Source organism: Mercenaria mercenaria, chromosome 14, assembly GCF_021730395.1.
Source record: "Mercenaria mercenaria strain notata chromosome 14, MADL_Memer_1, whole genome shotgun sequence".
NCBI classification, from domain to species: Eukaryota; Metazoa; Mollusca; class Bivalvia; order Venerida; family Veneridae; genus Mercenaria; species Mercenaria mercenaria.
Genome location: NC_069374.1, coordinates 34250912 through 34276695, shown reverse-complemented (window position 1 = coordinate 34276695; position 25784 = coordinate 34250912). Strand labels below are relative to the sequence as shown.

General features: G+C 35.4%; 1 protein-coding gene across 3 annotated transcripts; it reads right to left on the bottom strand.

Moving 5' to 3' along the window:
- Positions 1–2311: 2311 nt before the first annotated feature.
- On the bottom strand, positions 2312–25703 carry LOC123527227 (4-hydroxybutyrate coenzyme A transferase-like). Of its 3 annotated transcripts, XR_008367045.1 has the most exons (10): positions 25435–25703; positions 24409–24561; positions 19183–19301; positions 18364–18484; positions 16506–16694; positions 15477–15692; positions 13862–13999; positions 12475–12603; positions 6166–10993; positions 2312–6135 (listed from the first exon to the last, which is right to left on the bottom strand). XR_008367045.1 is itself a non-coding variant. In XM_045306559.2 (9 exons), the coding sequence occupies exons 1-9, from the start codon at positions 25601–25603 to the stop codon at positions 10803–10805; spliced, it is 1425 nt and encodes a 474-aa protein (XP_045162494.2). In that variant the 5' UTR covers positions 25604–25703; the 3' UTR covers positions 2312–10802. The 3 variants fall into 3 exon arrangements, 2 of the variants coding, with proteins under 2 accessions (XP_045162494.2, XP_045162495.1); XM_045306559.2 differs by having other exon boundaries at positions 2312–10993; XM_045306560.2 differs by lacking the exons at positions 24409–24561; positions 25435–25703 and adding an exon at positions 21706–21781 and having other exon boundaries at positions 2312–10993.
- Between the last annotated feature and the right edge of the window lie 81 nt (positions 25704–25784).

The window sequence follows — 25784 nt, the reverse complement described above, 5'->3', positions numbered from 1 at the left end:
AGGGACAAACAGTCTGGTCGCTCATGCGAATGAATTCCAAACGTTGCCTTCTTTCTTCGACTTTAGTAAATACATTTTTGTAAATAAGTGCCACTATCCGTACATAACCTAAACGTGCCTCATGTTAATGTATTTGTATATTTTGTTTGTTATTTATATTTTTAAATAAAACGCTTCGTGAAATTGATTATTTTTGTTGTATGTACTCTAAGCACGTCAAAGTATGGCCAATACTGTAAATCTATTGCTGCAAATGTACAGCAATGTCACCTTATGCATATCACATATGGTGACAACATCGATTCTTTCAAATACGTAATATCGATATAATCACTATACTAGCATAGACTATATCTTTTCTTTTACATTTGATAGAGACGGAAAAGTTTATTGGAGCTCCGCGTACCAGGACAAAATATGCCCATTTGCAAGCAGAATACGACAGGCCTTGTGTTATAAAGGACAATAGCTCGTTTTCAAACTTTACACAACATGTCAGAACCAATAGAGGAAGATTCCTGCTGATTTTGGAGTCAATGGACCACAGGTCAAGGTCAAACCCTCCTCTTTGTTTATTACTTTCAGTTCAGATTCTTAATATTGTGCCTTAATATCTATGATCAACATCCCTACCAACACAAAACTCCCTCTCTCCTGTATTTTTTGTATCTTCCTGTTCACTTACTAGTATTTGTTTCTTAGTATAACATTCCTCTCTTCTTACCCTTACCACCCCCGGTCATCTACACCACCAGAAACAAAAACAACATTTTACTTGCTATCTAAATTATATTTCTCATTTCTCGTCTTGCTGACAGCTGTGTTTTAATGCCCGCTTTTACTGCCCTGATTCGGCAATCATTTTCAGTATCCAGATCACCGTGACCTGGTCACCTGACCTACTGACCCAAAACACTGTTTAGTTTGAAGCTGTAGCTTAATACTTCTCGACTTCAGAGCCAAGAAACGAAAAACTACGTAAGTGGAGTCTCTGTGACCTTTACCTTTTAAAGTACTGATCCCAAAAACAATTGTCAACTTTCTCCTGTAGAAATCAGTCATTTTCTTAAGTTCGAAAGCCGTACCATTTATATTTAAGAATCCGGAAACAAATTTAAGTTTCCAAGACACTGTAACATTGACCGTTGACTACAAAACAGTAAGGATCCTCCTCAAGCGGTGCTTAGTAATCATGTCAGTTTGAAAGCTGTAACATTTTCTAACGACCAAGAGTTTGGAAGCGGAAAATGTTGACGCCCGGGCGGTCAAAAAAGGCGAATACAAACCAAAAGCATTGCTAGCTTTTCAAGGAATCTATTCCTGTATAAGTTATAGATATAACAAGAAAAACAAGAGCTGTCCGTAAGACAGCGCGCTCGACTTTTCTCAGTGCTTGACTCTGAATTTGAGCTTTGCCAGTAAAAAAAAAATCCAAGTTAAAAAGGGGCATAACTCTGTTAAAATTCAAACTATAGTTATGAGAATTGTGTCTCCTGGTGTAGACTTTGATAGTAAATAATTATTTTGAGTTTCAAGTCAAAAGCTTTAATAGAAACAGAGATATTTGACTTTATTAAAAATTTTAACAAAACAATCTAAGTTAAAAAGGCATAATTCTGTCAAAGTTCAAATCAGAGTTATGGGGATTGTTTCTCCTGGTGTAGACTTTGATAGTAAATAAACATTTTAAGTTTCAAGTCAATAGCTTTGATAGTAACAGAGATATTTGACTTTATCAAAATCTTTAACCAACGGCGACGCCAACGCCGACACCGACGCCGGGGCGAGTGCAATAGCTCTACATTTTCTTCGAAAAGTCGAGCTAAAAACTACTTATAATCTTTGATCTCCGGTTTTGACCTTTGAGCTACGGGCTGTTAATGTGACCGTTCGTGCCAATTTGATTTGAAATCCGACCATACAAATAGTTCTTGGCTAGACATGATTTTCCTAACATACGAAAATATAAAGCTGGATGGAAAGACGCACGTCAAAATGTAACACTTTATCAATATTTCAATATATTTTACTACTTTAGTTCAGGTATAGTTCTGAAATTTTAGAGTCATCTAAAGACACCTTTGCTATAAGAAATACAACAACTAATTTCTATGGTGACGTACAATACTGGGCCATGCAAACTTTCCGATTTTTTTTTTTTTTTTTTTTTGCATTTCGTAAAATTATAAAAACGTTTCATTAAACGCAGTTGCAATCGACTGTTTAGAGATAAAACGTATGCTTGGTGTTCAAACTCTTTACGGTTGGAAGTTTGCAGCTATAAAAGAAGTAGATAAAATAGAACTCTACGCAATCTTTGTTCAAGTTAATTGTATTGCAGATAAATGGAAGTGCGACAATAATGAATAGATTGGGCACTTACAGAAAAACAGCTTACTGATACACAGGTAATATCTTACACCATAGTATGTTCAACTTTTTTTTCAAACATTTTGGTGCCATCTATATTACATTAATTCTGTGTAGTGTATTTAACACGTTTATAAATCTTGGTACAACAGTGTGTATTCATAATTTTAACATGTCCAAAACATTGCGGAATGCTACTAATTTCACTTTGGTAATGATTACATTTTACTAGGACTTTATCATAGACTCCTTGTGTAAAATCTCAAACTTTTAACTAAAATAAAGGTATTAAATCGAAAAAATATTTCAATGAAACTTCAAAGTTTTGTTGTTCGTAGCATCATCTGGGGCATGTGCAGTGAAAAATCTTAATTTGATTTTCTAAAACAGTGTGATATTCATTTCTAAAGTAACTATATGTTCATTGTAAATATACTTCGTTATACCCAAGTGGAAACTGGCTGGTACTCGAAAATGTAACTCTCTGATTGGTCAGTTAGAACCCCTAATGTACTGTGATGTCATGATAAAGTTATGAATTGAAGAAATAATGAATAGAATAATCGTTTTTTAACGTTATTAATACACGAAAGAGGTTATACGGCCGCGGAATAATTTCACGAGGGTAAAGCCCGAGTGAATTATTCTGGCGACGTAAAAACAATTTTGGAGTATTAATTCAAGTATACTCGATTTTTCTTTACATTATTGCGATTCTAATATGCCCTTTCTCTAAAACAGGTGATAAAATATAGTAGCTCTTTCTTGGTCGCAACAAACACATTGACGCCATCGTCCGTTAACGTGACATCATTTTAACGTAAGGGTGATTTAACAAAAACTTAAAATATCTAAAGCAATTACGCAATTACTGTGGAATAATTCTTACACAAACCAATCGAATCAGCATTCGATGGCCGGTCGTCCAGATGATATAAGCTATGACAATAATCATTCACTAAAATATATACTTTAATATGGACTTACTGTTTCAACTGTTTTTCTCCAGGTACCCTTTCAAATATCGTATATAACATATAAAAATAATGTAAATTAGTTAAGCAGTAAAAATAATTTAAGATTAACAAACCTTAAACCTAAACTACATCTACTCTACAATACAAACAGTGAATGAAAACACGTTTTTTTTCTTCTGGACTTCTGTGCACTAATATATATGTATTGACAATTTTAGTGATATATGGCCATTTAATTGAGGAAAGATCCTTCAATTTCTCCGAAACTGACATTTTGACCATGATCGTGACTGCTATGGAATTAGGATTTCATTTTGTTGTGTTTAAGGCCCTTAGTTAATGGTATACAAGTAATATCTAACTGACAGTGCACTTAACTTTCTTAACCTTTAGTCTGCTGGCGGCAAGTGATTCTGCCTTTGCGACCAGTGCAGAATGATCATGGTCTGCACTGTTCGCTATTCAGTCAGTAAATTTTCAGTGAACATCCCTTCAAATAATAAATGGTACTGCCCAAATTGAATGATGGACCATTCCATTTTAGAAATTTAGCAGGCTAAAGGTTAAGCAAGAACGAAGTATATAACTATAACGAGGAAAATGAAATATTGTTTATAGTACAAGAGTGTCATTCTACAACTTAATTATTAACATAATATATTCAAACAAACAAAATAAACATAGTCTAAGCAAAGATTTTAACAAACTCGTGGGATGGCTGATTAACAGATAAACAACATTATACAGGGTCTTTACTGAGAGGAAAAATTGAAATAGAAATAATTACTATTTTCATTTCTTTAAGTCAATCTCCAATAGTTCAACAACTGAAAATACCGTTAGTCAAGTCGTAGATGAATATGCATAAATTGTATTAAAATGATCGATTGAACTTACAAACATCAAGGAGTAACAATCTGTAATATCAAAAAAATAATGGACATAAAGAACTACAATGTATATGAAATAAAACACTGAACTACTAAAATACATTTGCATCTAAGATAAAATTCAATACATATCAAAATATTAAACAAGAGGACCATGATGGTCCTGAATCGCTCACCTCTTCCCACATGACCCAGTTTTGAGTATGACGTCGTTGACCTAGATATTATCAAGATAAAAGTGCTGACCAATTTTCATGAAGATCCATTGAAAAATATGGCACGTGACCCATTTCAAACTTGACCTAGATATCATCAAGGTGAACATTCTGACTAATTTTCATGAAGATCCATTCAAGGGTATGGCCTCTAGAGAGGTCGCAAGGTTTTTCTATTATTTGACCTACTGACCTAGTTTTTGATCGCAGTTGACCCAGTTTCTAACCTGACCTATGTATCATCAAGATCAACATTCAGACCGACTTTCATACAGATCCCATGAAAAATATGGCCTCTGGAGAGGTCACAAGGTTTTTCTATTATTTGACCTACTGACCTAGTTTTTGATGGCACGTGACCCGCTTTCGAACTTGACCTAGATATCATCAAGATGAACATTCTGACCAATTTTCATGAAGATATCATGAAATATATGGCCTCTAGAGAGGTCAAAAGGTTTTTCTATTTTTAGACATACTGACCTAGTTTTTTAAGGCACGTGACCCAGTTTCGAACTTGACCTAGATATCATCAAGATGAACATTCAGACCAACTTTCATAAAGATCCCATGAAATATATGGCCTCTAGAGAGGTCACAAGGTTTTTATATTTTTAGACCTACTGACCTAGTTTTTGATGGCACGTGACCCAGTTTCGAACTTGACCTAGATATCATCAAGGTGAACATTCTGACTAATTTTCATGAAGGTCTTATGAAATATATGGCCTCTAGAGAGGTCACAAGGTTTTTCTATTTTTAGACCTGCTGACCTAGTTTTTGATGGCATGTGACCCAGTTTCGAACTTGACCTAGATATCAGCAAGATGAACATTCTGACCAATTTTCATAAAGATCCCACAAAAAAATGTGACCTCTAGAGTGGTCACAAGCAAAAGTTTACGGACGGATGGACGCACTGACGGACGACAGACACCGCGCGATCACAAAAGCTCACCTTGTCACTTTGTGACAGGTGAGCTAAAAAACTACTATCAGACAATTTTTAAATAACAGTGGCGAATATGGCAGGTATATACAATGAACTTCGCTGGTTTGTTTGTGTGTTTTACATGTGGCCGCTTGTGCAAACTTGCCCAGCCGTAGCAATAAGAATTTACAACTGTAGTAGAGTAAGGACTTGGCACCAGAGTCGGCTTGATCAATCTTTTCCAGCTGTAGCCGTGAGAAGTTGAAATCTTTCACAGCCACAGGTAAGAATTTATAGTTACGATGCAGCAGGACCTGCGTACTAGCAGACAAAGCCCCACTCTATGTTTTTACAGGTAGGAAAAAACCCTCCTGTTAACCTTTCACGACAGGCAAAACCTCTGCCATAAATTATCACGACAGGCAAACCTTTCCCATGAAATTATCAAGACAGGCAAAACCTTTCCCATTAAATTATCACGGAAGCAAAAGCGTTCCCGGTAAAATTCTCATGGCAGGCAAAACCTCTCCTGTTAAATTATCGTGACAGGCAAAACTTCTCAAGTTGTATCATCACGGCAGGAAGAACCTCTCCCATTAAACTTACATGGCATGCAAAACCTCTCATTGTTACATTATCATGGCAGGTAAAAACAACCCCTTAAATTATCAAAGCAGACAAAACCACTCCTCTTAAACTATCACAGCAGGCAAAACCACTACTTGTTAAATTATCATGGCAGGCAAAACCACCTTTTAAATTATCATGGCAGGCAAAACCACTCCTCTTAAATATATTGGCAGGCAAAAGCTCTCCCGTTAAATTATCACTGCAGGCAAAACCGTTCCTGTGCTTTTCATCAAGAAGGATGAAAGCGCTAACACTGTGCTGTAACTTTATTATTATTACCTTGTCAAAATAATGGGAAACGTTTTATCTTCTTTGAACTTTCAAAGAAGTGATGTTGGGCTGGGGTAGGTATTCACCTTGAAATTTCAGTTGTTTATGTTTAAGTCTTCCCTGTTTAAACATCGGGATGTGACTTTTCGGCTTCATCATGAATTAGAGGATGGTGGTTTATCCCAGGAGGGGTTTGTCCAATTCCCGAGTCTTTAGAGAATGCAGCTACACAATCTTACATCAGTATACTTAGTTAATGATAGGCTTTCATTAATAGTATGAAATGTCATAAAGTTTTGACATGAAAATACTGTATAATTACCTGAGTATGATTTAAAAGCGTGATTTTTTAAATAAAATTTGACAAATATTTCTTTATACATGCAGTTTGTGATGCACCCTTTCTTATGAACAGTCAGTTTAATTTCATCACACCGGCACAATTATAGGTCATGTGGCAACGTTCCAGCTTTGATGGTGGAGGATGACCCCAGGTGCCCCTCCATGCATTATTTCATCAAGAGCGGGCACCTGGGTAAAACCATCGACTTTCCGTAAGCCAGCTGGATGGCTTCCTCACATGAAGAATTTAATGTCCTGAGTGAGGCTCGAACCCACATCGATGAGGGGCAAGTGATTTGAAGTCAGTGACCGTAACCACTCAGCCACGGAGGCCCCTCAGTTTGATTAACTCAACCGATTGACACTGGGTTATTATAACATAACTTACACAAGCACTAAATATTTGTTCAAATACCTTTTAACAATCTAATCCAGAATAATGCCCAAGACAATGTAAATATCATTAAACAACCATAATTATGAATAAAAAATATGCGCAGCCTAAAAATGTAAATCTAACTGATAATGACTGCAGTTTGGTTTCTAGCAGCATTACTGGGATAAATTGTAAACAATTATATCTCATATTTAAAAATAATAAACACGTTTGAAAAAGTATGAATATCCTAGTATTTCAAAATAAGTAAATGAGCCGTGCCATGAGAAAACCAACAAAATATAGTGGGTTTGCGACCAGCATGGATCCAGACCAGCCTGCGCATCCACGCAGTCTGGTCAGGATCCATGCTGTTCGCTTTCAGAGCCTATAGCAATTAGAGAAACTGTTAGCGAACAGCATGGATCATGACCAGACTGCGCGGATGTGCAGGCTTGTCTGGATCCATGCTGGTTGCAAACCCACTATGTTGGAAAATAATACTTTTAAGAAGGAGAAGAAATTATTTATGAAGTTCAATGTTTGGCTTCATGCATTCAAGAATAACCAATACTTAATTGTAATCAGATTTAGTCGTGTCATGGATCTGGTTTTGTAAAATAAATATTTATAAAAAGCCCTAAAATTCCAGCTGGTAATCAATAAAATCTGGAAAGTAGATCCCTCGGAAGCACCGAGAACAAGGCAAATAGTGAAAATTGCAGACTCGGTTTGATTGAGTCTGTTCATGGGCAGTAATGGAAAAAGCAACACTGCCCACGCCCCCTAGCACCGGCTTAAGCAGTATTCATTCTTCAAATCTAAATGAGTTGAAATCAATGATCCAGAAGGACCAGAAAATATAACAACACTGAGATGAAGTCGGGGCGACTTTTTACGGCCGCCACACAGCACTTAACACCCGCTGTTGTGAAGTAAATAAAATCTGGAAATCAACTTTTTTTCTTATTTTTTTTAAGTTAGTTTCTCTCTTAAGGTGTCGTTTAATATTTTGTGAAATTTTATTTGCTAAAATCCTCAAAGAATTGCATCTATTATGCTATATTTAGAAAGTATATTAACCTTCATATTTTTGAAAACATCTTTTGAATCTCTTAACAGATGAAACAAATTTGATCACAGAGCTTATGATGAAAAATGTGTTGCTAAAAATCAATTTTTGAACGAGGCTTCCTGCTAGGAGTAGCCAAAAGTATGACAGTATTACATGAACTATTCCCTATTTGGGAGAACAAAGACAAAGACTAAAAAAACAGATGATTTGTTTTAATTTTATGACCTTTTTATATGGTTATCTCTGTATAACTCTTTGTCAATGCAAATGAGGATTTAAAATTAAAATTAAAGACCTCTGACAAGGTTCCCTTTACAGGGAATTATTTATTTATTTTGTTGGGTTTAACATTGCACCAACACAATTATAGGTCATAAATAAATTGTACATGCAAAACTATAAAAATTTATGAAAATCATTCCAGTTTCTGGTTGCAGTGTAAAATAACACGTGCAAGCTGCTAAAAGTGTACTTATATAAACTGAACTGGAATAGAAATGAATGAAACCCAAACAATGTTGCCCTAAAATTATTTAGAATATCTCTAAGTCAAATTCAGGACTACAAAAGGTGTCATTTGCTAACAGCAGAGACAGCTCTGAATCAAGTTAACAAAGTATTTTCACAGTCAAAATCAACTTACCCGTAGAATCTGATTAAATACTAAGGAAGACGAAGTACTGCTCAGCTTAAACTATATGCAATCTTCACATCAATAAATCACATATCAAAAAACAATAGGTACAAATTACTTAAAGCATGAATTTTACACCACACTTAGCATAAAATCTTAGATTAACCTTTAGCCTGCTGGCGGCAAGTGGTTTTGCCTTGGTGACCAGTGCAGACTAAGATCAGCCTGCACGGTCTGCAACTGTTCCCTGTTCAGTCAGTAAATTTTCTGTGAAAACCCCTTTGAATAATAAGTGGTACTGCCCAAATTGAATAATGGACCAGTCCATTTTAGAAATTTAGCAGGCTAAGGGTTAAGCATTAACTTGGATTTTTGTGATGTGTTGATGTTTATGTAGTATATCCATCTTGCAAATAAAAAAAGGGATATGTCCTGATACTGTTAAACATATAATATTACGGCACCTTTCTGCTTTTTTTTCACTTAACCCAAACAAAACGCACAAACACATACATTATCAAAATCAACTTGAACTTTAGTAACAAAATCTGACAAGTAATAAATAACAACAATATCAAGATTTTTTTACCAGAAACACTAACTATATTTCCTAGAATGAGCAGTATATAAACTGTTTCAATTAATGCACTACAACAAATACAATCTCATCAGGTAATGATAGCTATGCAACATATAACCTACTCATACTATGGATTGGGTAGTTTTCATGAAGTCTTAATTTAGCATTTTCATGAGGTTAGCAATATAAAACCAATATTTAATGCACATTGGGTAATTTTCATGTAACCTTTATTTAGTAATTTCATGAGGTTAGCAATATAAAACCAATATTTAATGCACATTGGGTAGTTTTCATGTAACCTTAATTTAGCAATTTCATGAGGTTAGCAATATATAACCCATATTTTATGTATATTGGGTAATTTTCACGTAACCTTAATTTAGCAATTTCATGAGGTTAGCAATACATAACTCATATTTTATGTATATTGGGTAATTTTCACGTAACCTTAATTTAGCAATTTCATGAGGTTAGCAATATAAAACCAATATTTAATGCACATTGGGTAGTTTTCATGTAACCTTAATTTAGCAATTTCATGAGGTTAGCAATATAAAACCAATATTTAATGCACATTGGGTAGTTTTCATGTAACCTTAATTTAGCAATTTCATGAGGTTAGCAATATAAAACCAATATTTTATGTATATTGGGTAATTTTCACGTAACCTTAATTTAGCAATTTCATGAGGTTAGCAATACATAATCCATATTTAATGTATATTGGATAATTTTTATGTAACCTTTATTTAGCAATTTCATAAGGTATTAAAGCTATGTATGCAACATACAACTCAAATATACCGTAGATCCATGTAACCTTAATTTAGCAATTTTATTGTTTGCAGCCTCATTTGCAGTGTAAAGAATTCACAAAATGTGAATGTTTGTGTTTTAGAACATGATGTAGGTTAAAATTTTAATATTTACAAATATTTTGAATTCACAAATGCTATTATTTATGAATACTATCAAAACTAAAACCATTGTGAATGTATCCAAATCTACAGTATTATATATAAATTCCATCCTCAAAAAAATACATTTAATTGTTAAGTTCACTTTTATGTACAGTTTAATAGTATGATTTAGACCACTTGATGTATCTTTGCTCTAAGCAAAGGGTTATCAGAATGTGTGCAGATTTCCTACAGAATTTTGTTCTTATATCCACTGTTGTCAGCACAGTATTGCTAGCAAAGGTATATGTAGCGTTCGAAAACAAAGGAGTAATGTCAACCCTGATCCAATCACCTCTACTGGATATATCAACTATAACTGATGGGCACTATAGTTAAAATATGATATCAATTTTTAATCCTAACTTTGTTTTGTCAACGAAAAACAACATCAATTCTATGTACCGGTAATAAATTACATGTTACCATTACAGGTACCATATAAAAAGCACTTTCTAGTTATTGAACACTACAGCATCTCCTGTAAAAGATCTACTACAAACGGACCTATCTATTTATAACAAATGTTCTTTTCTACAATAACTAGGGTCTATTTAAATGGAGCAGGCATACACCTTAGTCTTTCAAATGCAGCTTTTTCAAGAAACTCCCTATGGTCCGGATGAGCTATCTGTATAAGTTCATAGGCTCTTTCTCTTAAACTTTTGCCAAATAGATAAGCTATACCATATTCTGTGACTACATAATGCACATGTGCACGTGTAGTCACAACACCAGATCCTGAAATTAAAAAAAAAAACTCTTTAAATTTTTTTTTAAATTTTTATCAGTAGCATTTTATCCCTTACCATGCTGGACACATTCGATTCTGCCTTTGCAACCAGTGTAGATCATGATCAGCCTGCACATCTGTGCAGTCTGATCAAGATCTGCACTGTTCGCCATTCAGTCAGTATCTTTTTGGTAAGCTCCCCCTTTTAACAGTTAATGGTACAGTCCAAATTGAAAGATGGTCAAGTTCATTATAGAAATTCAGCAGGGTAAGGGTCAATGTTTCTGTTAATGCCTTTATCAGGATAATTCAGGTGCATTTTGTTCTTTATCATTTTCAAACCACCCTTTCTAGTAAACTAGATTTTTTTCTCTTTCATTTAATATTGTAAAAGAAATCTAATTAATTGTAACAGGCCTGAGAAGAAAGCTGCAGAGTAAAGTATGTCAACACATGAAGCTACGGTCTGCCTTATCCCAAATTGACAAATCTTTAATCTCTATATTAGCCCTTAAGTGTTCAAGTTGAAACAAAGTATCCATTGTCTAAACTGGTCTTACTATTTGCCTCTTATCTTAGCAACCTGCAGTTTTATTCATCAGACATGCTACAGCAAAAGGGTATGTTGATTTCACATAAGAAAATGTCCCCTCAAGCTACTGAAATATCCAAAATTAACAACAGTATGCATAAAAAACTGTATAACCAGAGCTGTCACTATTGGTGACAAATGCCCCCGAAGCATGCCCAAGAATGCTACAATTGTCTGCGCAAAATATGCTAGAATAGTTTAGGTATGAATCATTTTTTGACCTTGGCCTTTACCTGAGAAATCCGGGTCATATATGCGACACATCTTCTCAATATGGTTAACATCTGTGTCAAATTATTTTCAAATCCCTTGATAAATGGCAGAGTTATGGACCAGAAAAGAAACAGACCATGTTAAACTTTTGATTTCTTGAGATGAAGGAATGTTGATGATGAAAGCCAGGTTTTAAGTGTTTAACACAGGTGGTGAAAATTGTCCATATATGTTGTTATTCTGAAATAATTTATGTAAATGTAGCTAAGATTTTCATGATTTTTGTGTTCCATTTCGTTAGATTAGGCATTTACATGCTGACATTAAATTCTGTAATTCCAAAAATTGAAGACCACTTTCTAATGTATATCCTGCTTAACACTTTAATGCAAGTGATAGGTTTTGCTACAGTCCTTTTATTTGTTTATTTTATTTTGTTGGGTTTAATGTCCCACCGACACAATTATAGGTCATATGGCGACTTTCTTGCTTTGATGGTGGAGGAAGGCCCCAGGTGCCCATCCATGCATTATTTCATCACAAGCTGGCATCTGGGTAGAACCACTGACCTTCCGTAAGCCAGCTGGATGGCTTCCTCACATGAACAAACAGTCCTTTTAAAGGTTTCTATTTCTTTTCAAAATTTTTCGATCTTTTCTGATTTCCTGATGACTTGTTACTTACCAAGTTTGAGAGTAGGGACTATTTTAGTTTCTCCTCGCCGAGTTGCCGACGGCATTGCAATAATTGGTTTACCTCTTCCATCCAAACATATAGCTGCCCCTCGTATAAAATCAATCTGGCCTCCAAATCCTGCAAGTTTACAATATCACAATAAAATGATGCAAGGCTTATTTTCTAAAGATATACATTTGAACAGGTAAAAACAATAAAACAAAGGTCGTTTGTAAACCTATTATGCCCCAACTCCAGAAATGGCCTACTGGAGGTAACTGGGTGTGTACTTTTTAGACTGTATGCTGTGACCCTGACCATTGACATACAGACCCAAATACGATATGTAATCAACTGACCAAAGACTATCATATAATTAAGCTTGACGATTGTAGACTTGGTTTTCCAATTGCAAACTTACATTAACAGACCACCTTAGGGAATGGTAAAAAGTGGTCCCTTAATGTAACATATTTTCTCATTTAACAACATAAAAAGGAACTGAAAAAAAAACTGTCTCTTAATGCATGTGGTTCCTGAACAGACATGGTGTCCTGAGTACGTCTAACTATATATATGTAAAACCATCTTCAGTGTTAAGGTCATATTAACCATAACCTTTGACCTCCTAATATCTAAAACAACAGGGGTCATTAATTGACCATAGACAATCCTGCTATAAAGTTTGACAGCAGTACATATGAGCCTTCCTCTGCTACTGATAAGAAGTATTCTAATATGACTAGCAATGCTTAAATCATCACAACGATATTATGTTGACATAACGTCGACGTGATATTTATCTAGAAATAGTGCTTACAAATTTGATCAAACACTTTATTTAATAGCATATTTAAAACAAAATGTCACATTGCACAACTGTTTTGATTCATTTACACACATACTGAGTTGGTTATTTTCTTTGCACAATAATTTGCCATCATTTTTGCCCAAACTGAATTTTTCCGCAAGACTTAATATCATTTCTGGTCCTGGCGTATATAAACAAAGGAGCGTGACGACCTCCCATTTGGCGCAATGCATGCATGAAGAAACAGTTCTATCATATTGGATCTTAATTTTACAATAAAGACGTATTAGAATCGAAATAATTTATAGCAAAACAGTGTTTGAATGCAATTTATACACGATGGGCGGTTATACGTCGTGAAATTATTACCCCCGATGTATAACCGCCCATCATGTATAAATAGTGTTAAAACACTGTTTTGCTATAAATTATTTCTTAAATATTAAATATCGAGGTCACTGTGGCCTTGACTTTGAATATCTATCTACTGACCAAATAAACAAGAATATTGTTCAGTCAGTGTCAGACACATTAATCTTCCAAGCACACAAACAAAAAAAGAACACAATAGATCATCCGATTTACCTGAGTAAATTTTTGTACCAATAGAATCAGCACAAATCTGACCTGTGAGATCAACCTCTATACATGAATTAATGGCTGTCACCTTTGGGTTCTGGCTGATAACTGCCGAATTGTTAGTAAATGCTACATCACACATCTCTGGCGAAACAGAAAATAAGAAATATTCAAAATATGATCAAAATGCATACCGTAAACATGTACATAATTAAATCAAACATCCTGTAATCTTTTACTTGTAGTGGTTTTAAACCTGTTTTCTGTTTTTGTTTTTGCTGGGTCTAACGTCGCACCAACACAATTATAGGTCATATGGCACCTTTCCAGCTTTGATAGTGGAGAAAGACGCCAGGTGCCCCTCCGTGAATTATTTCATCACGAGCGGGCACCTGGATAGAATCACCAACCTTCCGTATTAAAGCCATCTGGATGGCTTCCTCACATGAAGAATTCAATGCCCTGAGTGAGGCTCGAACCCACATCGATGAGGGGCAAGTGATTTGAAGTCAGCGACCTTAACTACTCGGCCACGGAGGCCCCTGGAGTGGTTTTAAACCCGTTATGAAGATGCATTTATGTCATGTAACAGACTTGACTTGCAGTTGTTACCTTACATACATCATCTCTGATGCTCCCAGATTGGTGTAAACACTGTCCCATATTGATTATTCCATACTGACAACAGTTTAACTGTCTTGCAACATCAATGACATTTTCACTTTACACAAGAAGCAAAAGGGCTTAAACTTGTCATATTCCCTAAGTTGTGGCATCTTATAAACGAGTCAGACTCGATGTGAACTGTGATCTTCTTAACCCTTACCATGCTGGACATGACTGATTCTGCCTTTGCAACCAGTGCAGATCATGATCAGCCTGCACATCCATGCAGTCTGATCAAGATCTGCACTGTTCGCCATTCAGTCAGTATCTTTTTGGTAAGCACCCCTTTTAACAGTTAATGGTTCTGTCCAAATTGAAAGATTGACAAGTTCATTTTAGAAATTTAGCAGGGTAAGGGTTAATGCATAAAGGTTCAGTAAATCAGTCATAAACAAACAGAACGTGTAAAACATGTGACTCGATTTGTACAAGCAAAAAGTAGCGTAACATCATTTTATCGGTATCATTTTTATCAGTTTTAAGAAAAAATATCTGATAAAATGTAAAACAAGTTAGTAGTTAGTATGCGTGTACTGGCGCTTGAAAATTGCACTCAGTTATTCCGAGTAGTTAAAATTGTTTCAAATTGGTCACCTATCGGACAAAGGCATCTGTGATGTCACCAAGTTAAAAAAGTAGTTTCCCTTCGATTAAACGTTCAATCTGATAACAAATCATCATTCTTTTTGGAGTGTTTCAGGAACTGAGAGGCAATTTGTCATTGTGACCATATAAATGATATTTTTTTTATCTTCTGATTACCACAGAAATGAAAATCATCGTCAAGATACGAATTATATGACCCAGGGAAGTGCCTATGCCTTTATATCTTGAGCAATGAAATAGAAGTCAATCACTATCTGTGCTTATGTGTTACGTTATCAATATATCAAATATACAAATTATTCTGACAATTATGTATATTTCATCTCTTATGAAAAAAAATATGACCTACCAACAAATGGATTGTTGTCCATGAAGTCATATAATCTCTTTGATCCAACAGCAAAACTGCTCGCAATTTTCCCAGTCAAGATGGTTTTCTCTGTATTGGTTATTGCCCCTTTTTCACACAGATCAACTACACCATCAGAGAACATCTCTGAGTGGATGCCGAGGTTTTTATGATTGCCGAGTTGTGCTAGCACAGCATCTGGTATAGCCCCTATACCTGTAGCACATAATAAAACATATATTTTATTAAAGTAGTTAATAAGGCTAATAACAGGGTTTTATTTCATTTTCTGCCCGCCCATTTAGCAATAGGGAGAGCAAAGAGGGTCAAGAGTTTGATCCCCATGAGAAGTGTTGTTCTCTGTGACGATTTGAAAAAAAGACATTGTGCCTGAAATTTTTAGTCTTCCACCTCTAATTCTTGTGGAGAGGTTGGTAGGTTACTTGCGGAGAACAGGCTATAACCGGTACAGAATCCAGGAACACGGCTTATTTTAATTGCTAGAAATACTGTTGAAGAATGGCCCTTAACCCAAAAAAACAACAAATAAGCAAATTTCACTTGCTCTTTAAACACACAAAAAAACAACAGTCTTTTCAAAGCCCTACACAGTAATGATCAGTGTTTCATAAATCTTCTTGCATATAAAAAATTTGTTATAGCTTTTAACTATGTTTACATGGCAAAAGAAATTTTGAAAAAGCAAAAAAATTATAGGGTACACATAATCTCTGTACTCTAAAATCTCCTTTATCACCATACCAAGTTTCATTGGAATACCTAAAATACTTTTTGATTTAATACAGACTAAAAATTTTGCAAAGGGTCCTCGAGGAGAGGCCCCTAATTTTACCTGGTAGGGAATTAAACATAATATTTGCAAGTTTGATCAAAGCGTGCTGATATCTACATTTTGAAAATTGAAGAAGCTCAGCCAAATGTTCAGGTGGACAGGCAGACAAACAAAAGGACACACAAGCACAAGTTTGACATAACTTGTCTTGAATCCTATCAATTTGTTAAACTTACCCATCTGTAAGGTGGCACCATCTTCTACCAGATTATCGGCGATCAATTTCCCGATTTTCTCTTCTTCCGGAGACAGCTCACCAATTGCCATTTCATGTAACGGTTCATCCCACTGTACCATAGCATCAACATGCGACTCGTGAATAATACCATCACCAAATGTCCGAGGCAAATGCTTATTTACTTGGGCTACAAACAATGTATGAATTCCAAGTTTATTAAAGTTGGGCTTTAAAATAAAGTATTAACAAAATCAGTCAGTTATTTGTTATGAAAAGTGCACATGTCCAAGTGAATTAGAAAGTGTAACAACAGCTGTAAGACAGCACGCTCAACTTTAAAATTAAATATGGGGTAAAACTAAATGGAGTGGGTGGGGTGTGTGTGTGGGGGGGGGGGGGGGGAGCAGAGGTGGGGAGGGGAGAAAAGTCAAATGTTGATTTTTCTATGGAGGGGGTGGGGGAACTGACTGGGGGCAAAAAACAAGAGGTGTCACAGGAGACAGCGTGCTCGACTATTTTGATGCTGGATAGTGAAACTGGGCACATCTGAGAAAACTGGAGCTGTCACTGGAGTGTTTATTAACTCCAATGGTGGGTGAAGATATTGCACAATAGCCTGAGTCTGTGTCAAAAATATTAAGTAATAAGAGAAGTACAGATAAAGTGTATCAAAACACTATACAAGTACAGCCTAAGCAAAAAGGGGGCATAATTAATTAAATATTGGTGCAAGAGTTATGCATCTTGTATCATATGATGTGGGTGATGATGTGGAACAACTACTTCAAGTTTGAATCAAATGCATTTCATAATAACTGAGATATAGTGAAAATGCATCAAAACTAACATTTAATTCTAAGTAAAAGGGGGCATAATTCATGAAAAATTGGTGCCAGAGTTATGCACCTTGTGTTAAGTGGTGTGGGTGATGATGTTGAACAACTATTTTAAGTTTGAATCAAATCCATTCAGTACTAACAGAGATAAAGTGGAAGTGCATCAAAACTTTAACGTGAAATTCTTAGTAAAAAGGGGGAATAATTCATGAAAAATTGGTGCAAGAGTTATGCACCTTGTGCCAAATGGTGTGGGTGATGATGTTGAACAACTATTTTAAGTTTGAATCAAATCCATTCAGTAATAACAGTGATAGAGTGAAAGTGCATCAAAACTTTAACCTAAAATTCTAAGTAAAAAGAGGTAATAATTCATGAAAAATTGGTGCCAGAGTTATGCACCTTGTGTCATATGGCGTGGGTGATGATGTTGAACAACGATTTTAAGTCTGAATCAAATCCATTCAGTAATAACTGAGATAGAGTGAAAGTGCATCAAAACTTTAACCTGAAATTCTAAGTAAAAAGGAGGAATAATTCATAAAAAATTTGTGCTAGAGTTATGCATCTTGTGTCATATGATGTGGGTGATATGTTAAACAAGTATTTTAAGTTTGAATCAAATCCATTCAGTAAGAACAGAGATAGAGTGAAAGTGCACCAAAACTTTAACCTTAAAAACTAAGTGAAAAGGGGAGATAAATCATGAAATATTGGTACCAGAGTTATGGCCCTTATGTCAGATGATGTGGGTGATGATGAGGAATAACTATTTCAAGTTTGAATCAAATCCATCAAGTAATTACAGAGATAAGTTGAAAAAAGAGAAAGTGTAAAAAAACTTTAACCAAGGTGGGGACGCTGAAAGACGCCGACGCCGGGTCGAGTAGGATAGCTCTCCTTATACTTTGTATAGTCGAGCTAATTATGTCCAACAGATATGAAAACTTCACACAACATGAAGAACTTATGACTATTTCTCCAGGATTAACAATTTAAGGATTTATTTATTTGTCTTACCAATGATATATTTAGCATTTTGAACAGCAGATCTTGTGCAGTCCACACTTGTCCCGAGAGAACAGAATCCATGTTTGTCTGGTGGGCTTACTGTCACCAGAGCTATATCAAGGTGAATAATCTACAAAAAAAGAACAGGTAGACTTAAACATAAAAGACACAATTCATCAGGATCCCTATTCATACAAGAGCCTGTGACGAAAAAATCATGCATAATTAGTAGCAATTACTGTAAAGATCAACACTTTGAAAAGAAAAATATGTAAAGATCAAATCATTTACTGCCCTGGGGGAGTGAGACATTTTTGTGGTGAAATTTGTCCACAAACAGATGATTTTTTTAGAATGTTAAAACCCACAGAATTTCAGAAGGTAAACTTTGTTGAGAAAGCTATTGCTGATCTCTGCTAGCCATGTATATACGCCAAAGTATGGGGAAAATATCAAGAAATATGAGAAAATCAAGGAAAACAATTTCTGAATCAGGACTGTTAGATGCATGATTGTGTTATCATGTATAGCAGGTAACATTATAAGATAGCTTACTTTTCTATTGCACTGGTATAACATGGACAAGATTATGATTGTCAGATGGTGTTCACTCAACAATTTCTTTCAATAAACAGATTGTTTCCCTTGTGTAAAGAGGGCTTAAGGTAAGTCTATAGGTAAAGGTTAAAGTTCTTTGGACAACATTTTTTGATTGGCAATAAACAGGTCCAAGTTTTAACTACAAAACCATTATTTGTTTCTTAAATAATTGTTTTAATTATAATTACTAGTATTACTGCTAAAAATCAGCAGTTTTATTACTATTACCTTGTGTCGAAATAGCCTCGGTATTTCACTCAGAAATATTGGAATAGCATCAGCCCTGCCCTCATGGATCGCTTTCCTAGAATTTCCACCAACGAAAAGTGAGTTTGACCTGAACATATCTGTAAATAGCATTTAAATATCTTTAACAGAGTTTTATGAATACATGGAAAATAGAATCAATACATGTATGCAAGTATGATAAAGATCTCTACAAAGTGGACATTTCCTTATAATATAGAGTGTGATCCTATTACACACATATACACATACCAGCTCAACACTTTTCAATCGAAAGACAATTCAGAATAAATGTCGGATCTTTAAAGAGATTTCAGACTATTTTTAGTCATGTTGAATACAATAAAGTATGTCTTAACATTTAGCCTGCTAGTGGCAAGAGATTCTGCCTTTGCGACCTGTGCAGACCAAGATCAGCCTGCACATCCGTGCAGGCTGATCATGGTCTGCACTTCAGTGAACACACCTTTAAATAAGAAGTGGTACTGCCAAAATTGAATGAAAGACCAGTGCATTTTAGAAATTTAGCAGGGTAAAAGTTAAACATCAAATAACAGGTAAAGGTGTCCGTTAACAGAGGTTGTCTGTTGAATCAAGTTAATGAACATTATATACAAGAATAACATTGTATTTTCTTGTTTGTTTTGGGTTTAACGCCATTTTTCAACAGTATTTTAGTTATGTAATTGTGGGCAGTTAACCTAACCAGTGTTCCTGGATTCTGTACCAGTACAAACTTGTTCTCTGCAAGTAACTGCCAACTTCCCTACATGAATCAGAGGTGGAGGACGATTGATTTCAGACACAATGTCTTTTATCAAACCATCACAGAAAACATAATATACCCCTCCTGGGGATCAAACTCATGACCCCGCATTTCGTATATCTGCACTCTCCCTATTGAGCTATGCAGGTGGGCTTTAACCCTTACATTTGATTAAGGTAGTTCTGCATTTATCTGGATAACTTAGAATAAAGCCTGGTTCCATTATCTGGAAATGTATATCATACTATATACAGTGTGTTAACTGATAAAACCAGGAATATTACTAATAAAATTCTTTCTAAAGATTAAATAATTGATATTAAAAATGTTAACATGTGAATTATTTCCAAATACCGTTATAAAGTAATATTGAAATCTGCGGATCTCTTTAAACATGTACAAATATCTCAAAAACTAGCCCAAATCCTACACATTTTATATGACCGTATGATAGAAAGTATGTAAATTTACAAGTCTGAGATTTGTTACATTAAAATCCATGTTGTAGAAATGTTTAATGTCATAACATCTGTGATTTTCCCAAAGACTTCAATTATGAAATTAAACTTGCTTATGGTCTAAATTTTTCAAATCAGTCTAGCAAAAAACCAAGTGCATGACCCGGTGCTGGCCTATGCCACATTTTTATGGTGGTGTCTGTTTGATGTGTCAGCTGAAGCAGTGTGATTAAAAACCATTTGAGCCGCACCATGAGAAAACCAACATAGCGCATTTGCAACCAGCATGGATCCAGACCAGCCTGCGCATCCGCACTGTCTGATCAGGATCCATGCTGTTCGCAAACGGTTTCTCTAATTGCAATAGACTTTGAAAGCGAACAGCATGGATCCAGACCAGACTGCGTGGATGCGCAGGCTTGTCTGGATCCATGCTGGTTGCAGATGCACTATGTTGGTTTTCTCATGGTACGGCTCATTTAAGCCTGAAGGGACCAGGGACCATGGACAGGTAAACTATCAGTTCAATTCAACAGATAATACATGTTAAGTAGGTTTTGCAATATTATTGGAATAATATATATGGAAAATGCAGGGACCACATATTGTGTCGCTTCCGGCGGGTGTAATTGGGAGGGAGTTTTAAAATATACACCAGGGTTAGACACTAACAGTGTCCCGGGGGCACGAGGATCCCAAATTTTGAGGAGGAATACCAGCTTGTAAAAGATGGCGTGCTGTCAGGATACCTGTTTTTTTTTGGTCAATGATAAATAAAAATAAAGATTAATTTCTGTTTGAAAAATATTGTAAGATATTTTACTAATAAACAGTTAAAATATGTATGTACCTAAGGTGGAAAGTTATTGTTGGTCCTGAATAATAAAAAATCAACAGTTAACAGATGCTTACAGATTGCATGCATGTAAAGCATCTATGTGATATAAACTTGAAATAAGAATTCTCGACTTGTTTTGACATTTGTTGTGATTTTTTCATATATCATATTAAGAGGGATCCCAAAACTTGAGGAGGACCCCAAGATTTAAAAGGTAGAGATTCCTTTGTGCACCCTGTTCAAATAAGTTAGTGTCTAACCCTGGTTACATGTGTCTAATGCTAGAATAGTTCATCTTGTATAGGAATCTACTGTTGAGGGATGCTGTCTCATATTCCTTGATATCAGTACTTACATGATTTTGAGTCCTTCTTTTCTTTTACTAAAGAAAGAATTCTAATTTACATTTTAACAGAAGGCTGCAATGGGCCTCAGTCACTCACCTGAGGTGAATTTTGACCTCACTTTTTGAACAAGTTTAGTGAGCATCTATTAAGCAGTTCCATTACGATAAACTTGAGGGAGAGGACCAACCAAGGGTGCAAAAGATCCAGTTTAAACTAGCAAGTACACAAGAAAACACATCTTGACAAGCAATTTGTGTTGAAGCGCTCAGAGTAAGTTCTTTTTCGTTTTTTGGTGTGTGCAGAGCTTCGATCTTGAATTTTTGTGTGAATGACACCATTCAATTATGCGTCCTTCCGAGTTATTACAAACTGTCATCGGAAAGACCTGCTGACTAAAAATGTAAACACTGACAGTATTTTGTCATCCATACATTTAAAAGGCGTATTGCAGCAATTATTTTTCGAAGGATAAAGTGTCAACATAGACCAAATATATGCTGTTTCTGTACCATTTAGGGAGCTCTACAATCTGACAATGTTTTGTGGTCTTCTTTCTAAGGAAAATAATGCTATTTCAGAGAAATAATGGGACTTTAACCCTACAGTTTCTAAAAGAGGCCAAGCGTAACTATATGAACAGTTTGAGAAAGGTCTATATAATGACGCTACAGATCAAGTTTGGCAAAGATCCATAAGTGATTGATGAGAAGAAGTCATTTTAAGGATTTTCTATTTCTAGCTTTGGCTAAATTTGATTCTAACACGATCAGCAAATAACCTACAAACATGTAGAGCAAAATCTATCTCGGGTTATTCTGCAATAAACCACTTGCGTGCAATAACGTCATCCAATACAGGTGCGTAGCACAGCCGTGAAAAGTAGTAACCATTTCTTCTAATACTTCTGTACTTGTATGTCGTGTTAGAATCGAAATAACAAGTTCCCAAGTGTGATTTATCGTAGAATAACCCGAGTTTTACGAAGGCTTTCGTGATATATTCTTACGCATGAGAACTCAAAACTCGGGTTATTCTACGATAAACCACATTTGGGAACTTATTATTTCTTAATTAAAATTGAGAAAGAACCATGCCAGGGTGCTACAGGGCAAGTATGGTTTAATTCTAACAAGTGGGTTAAGATAAGATGATTAAGTAAAAAAGTTGATGGAAGACAATGAACCAGTATGCCGGATCATCCATTATACTAAACAGCTCACACTGAGCAAATATCAAATGAGGTAATAAGAAAAATGCAATTTCAATGTAGACCCTTGAAACATCCATACTCTTTCAGAAGAATTAAATGCATATTTAAAATTGCTATGCATTAGTTTTACGAGAAACGTTAGTTTATTAATTTTATTTAAAGGCAAGTGATTAGCAGACCTGTACTTGCCTGTACAACTTACAAATTTAAACTAGAAGCAACAGTAAAACGAAACAAGGGAACCAAATAATCCCAAGTCGCTAACCTGAGGGTCATGGACAATCAGTCATCAGAAATATCCCGGTACAATTATTTTAGAATCAACAATAAATTATAAAGTTTTGGCCCATATAAGTGATTTTTAAACTATGAACTTGATCTTAGGACCCTGAGCCTGACATAAAAAAATAAATGAAGGCACAATAGTGTGTACACCCTTAAAATCAGCTACCTATGCTATTTCAAAGGCACATTTCTACTGCACCAAAAATCCCACCCAGCAGGTTTAAAAAAAGACACCAAGATCTTTTGTCCATTTAGGCCTAAAAAAGAAATTCTTTGTTTCCGGTAAAATGCTCAAAAATTTTTAGGATAGATAGGTTGGAAATTTTTTTTGAGGGGGAAGGATTTTTTTTTGTTAAGTGAGACTTTTCAAAAAATATTTTTGTGTCAAAAAATGAATACAAATAAGGGGATTATACCTTTAGAGAATCAGTTGATTTCTACTATCACTGGCCATGTTTAAAGCATAAAAAGTGCAGTTTTGTATTTTTTTTTTTATTAAAAAGTTGAAAAAAAATTCTCCAAGGCCATAAAAACATTTAGGGTCGGGCCAAAAATTTAGGGTAGGTCAGGAAACCGGAAACAAACAATTTTATTTTTACACCTTGATATCTGCTCCAACCATGTAACTTATTACAAGAGTAATGCTCTTTTATTATGGCAGCAGTAGCTTTTGTTAAGTTAATTTGTATTCATCCTGGTACCTTTATTTATTAATAGATGTTCTGATAACTACATGGTATAGATACAAAGTAAATAAGCCACGCCATGAGAAAACCAACATAGTGGCTTTGCGACCAGCATGGATTCAGACCAGCCTGCGCATTCATGCAGTCTGGTCAGGATCCATGCTGTTCGCTATAAGTGTCTCTAATTCCAATAGACTTTGAAAGCGAACAGTATGGATCCCGACCAGACTGCGCAGATGCACAGTCTGGTCTGGATCCATGCTGGTTGCAAACCCACTATGTTGCTTTTCTCAGGGCACGACTCAAATAAAGACTGTAGTACACACAAGCTTAAAGGTAGGCTCTTTTGCATTTTCAAAGACACGGAACACTGGTGCCAATATTATATTAAAGTATCAAATCTGGCACAGATGTGTGCAAGTTTTGTCAAAATCAAGTAAAAAATGAATGCACTATCATGAACTGTTGATGAGAAGCTATAAATGTGGACAGACAGAAAGAAGATGGACAGACAGAAGACAACACTAAGCAAGGCCTCAGGTAAGTTAAAAATTTACAAAATGATGCTTTTCAAAAAAGACTATTCACAAACTCCGGTACAAATGTAAATATAATTACGGTCATATTCTGGTTCATTGTATAAGCCCGGCCCTTCAGTATGAATATGCATTACTTCACACCCTCTGATATCTGCCCTGGTACCATGTCTACACATAGCCTCAATGAGGTGACATGGTGTGGCTGCTGCACCATGCACAAATATCCTCTGACCTGTAATTAAAATTTGTTTAAATCAGTACAAGTGGTTTATCATATTGACACTACAACCATTGAAGGACACTTCCTAGAATATCTTTTGGTTAACATTCATGATCAGTCTAGGATTTGTTTACAACAGGTAAATATGACTATAGCTAGCACTACCTTAGGCAAACAGAAAATAATAAATTTAATTCATTCATTGCACTATTCCTAAAAAAATGATTTACTGGACATTTAGAAAACTCCTTGAGAACAGACTAGGCATCCAGTTACCGGACGGTTACAACACAGACAAGACATCCAGTTAGTCCAACTACTTTGATGCATTCCTAAGAAATACTGAGATATTTTTCTTATGAGCAATATCTGAGTGAATATCTCCATTTGCGTCAAACACTCGAAAGACCAAAATAGTGGAGGCAATTTCAGATGAAATTGTCATCGCTGCCGATTTGGGTTTTAAATGCTGATTTTGTTGCAGATACAAGATAAATTCAAATGAAACTTACATGTATCAAAAGGGGATTCAATTCCTCATTGATTTATGTAAAATTATCAAATAATTTCCATGTATGTACAGTCAGGATTAATATACGTACACAGCAATATGCGCAAGCGATAAAACCAATTTATATGACTTTGTACTGTGATTTATCCTCCATAATTTTGGTCCTTCGAAGTTTTGACATTTAGATTGCCCGTTACAAATGTACAGTCTGACCGTCAAATTATTTTGACTAAACGTCCAGTTATACCAAACAGATAGACGTCTCATTATTTTTAAGTAGAAAATGAAAAGTCTGAAGCATTTACTGCAGAAAGTCAGGGATGTTTGCAACATTCAAACAAATTATGAAAACCAAGTATTAAATGATGATTCACCTGACTGCACAACTTGCAAAGCCTCATCAGCAGTTTTCCAGTCTGGGGTTTTGTCTGGTAGGGGATGTATCGGTTCCGGCGTATATAAGTAGTAACCACGTCTCAGATGTCTGAGAATGGAGTGCGTCTCCAGTATCTGCAGGGCCCTGCCAAGTTTACGCAATGCCATACCTGAATTACTGTAATATTTGAGCCCCAAACTAAAAACAAACCTGACCTCAAAGAAATGTCAATTTAAGGTAAGTCTTGAACCCTGCTTCCTCTAATTTTATCATTGAATTTGTGAGGCGTACATGGAACCAATATGACTCGTTTAATACAGATGACGTCTTGATTAAAAAAACGCTCTT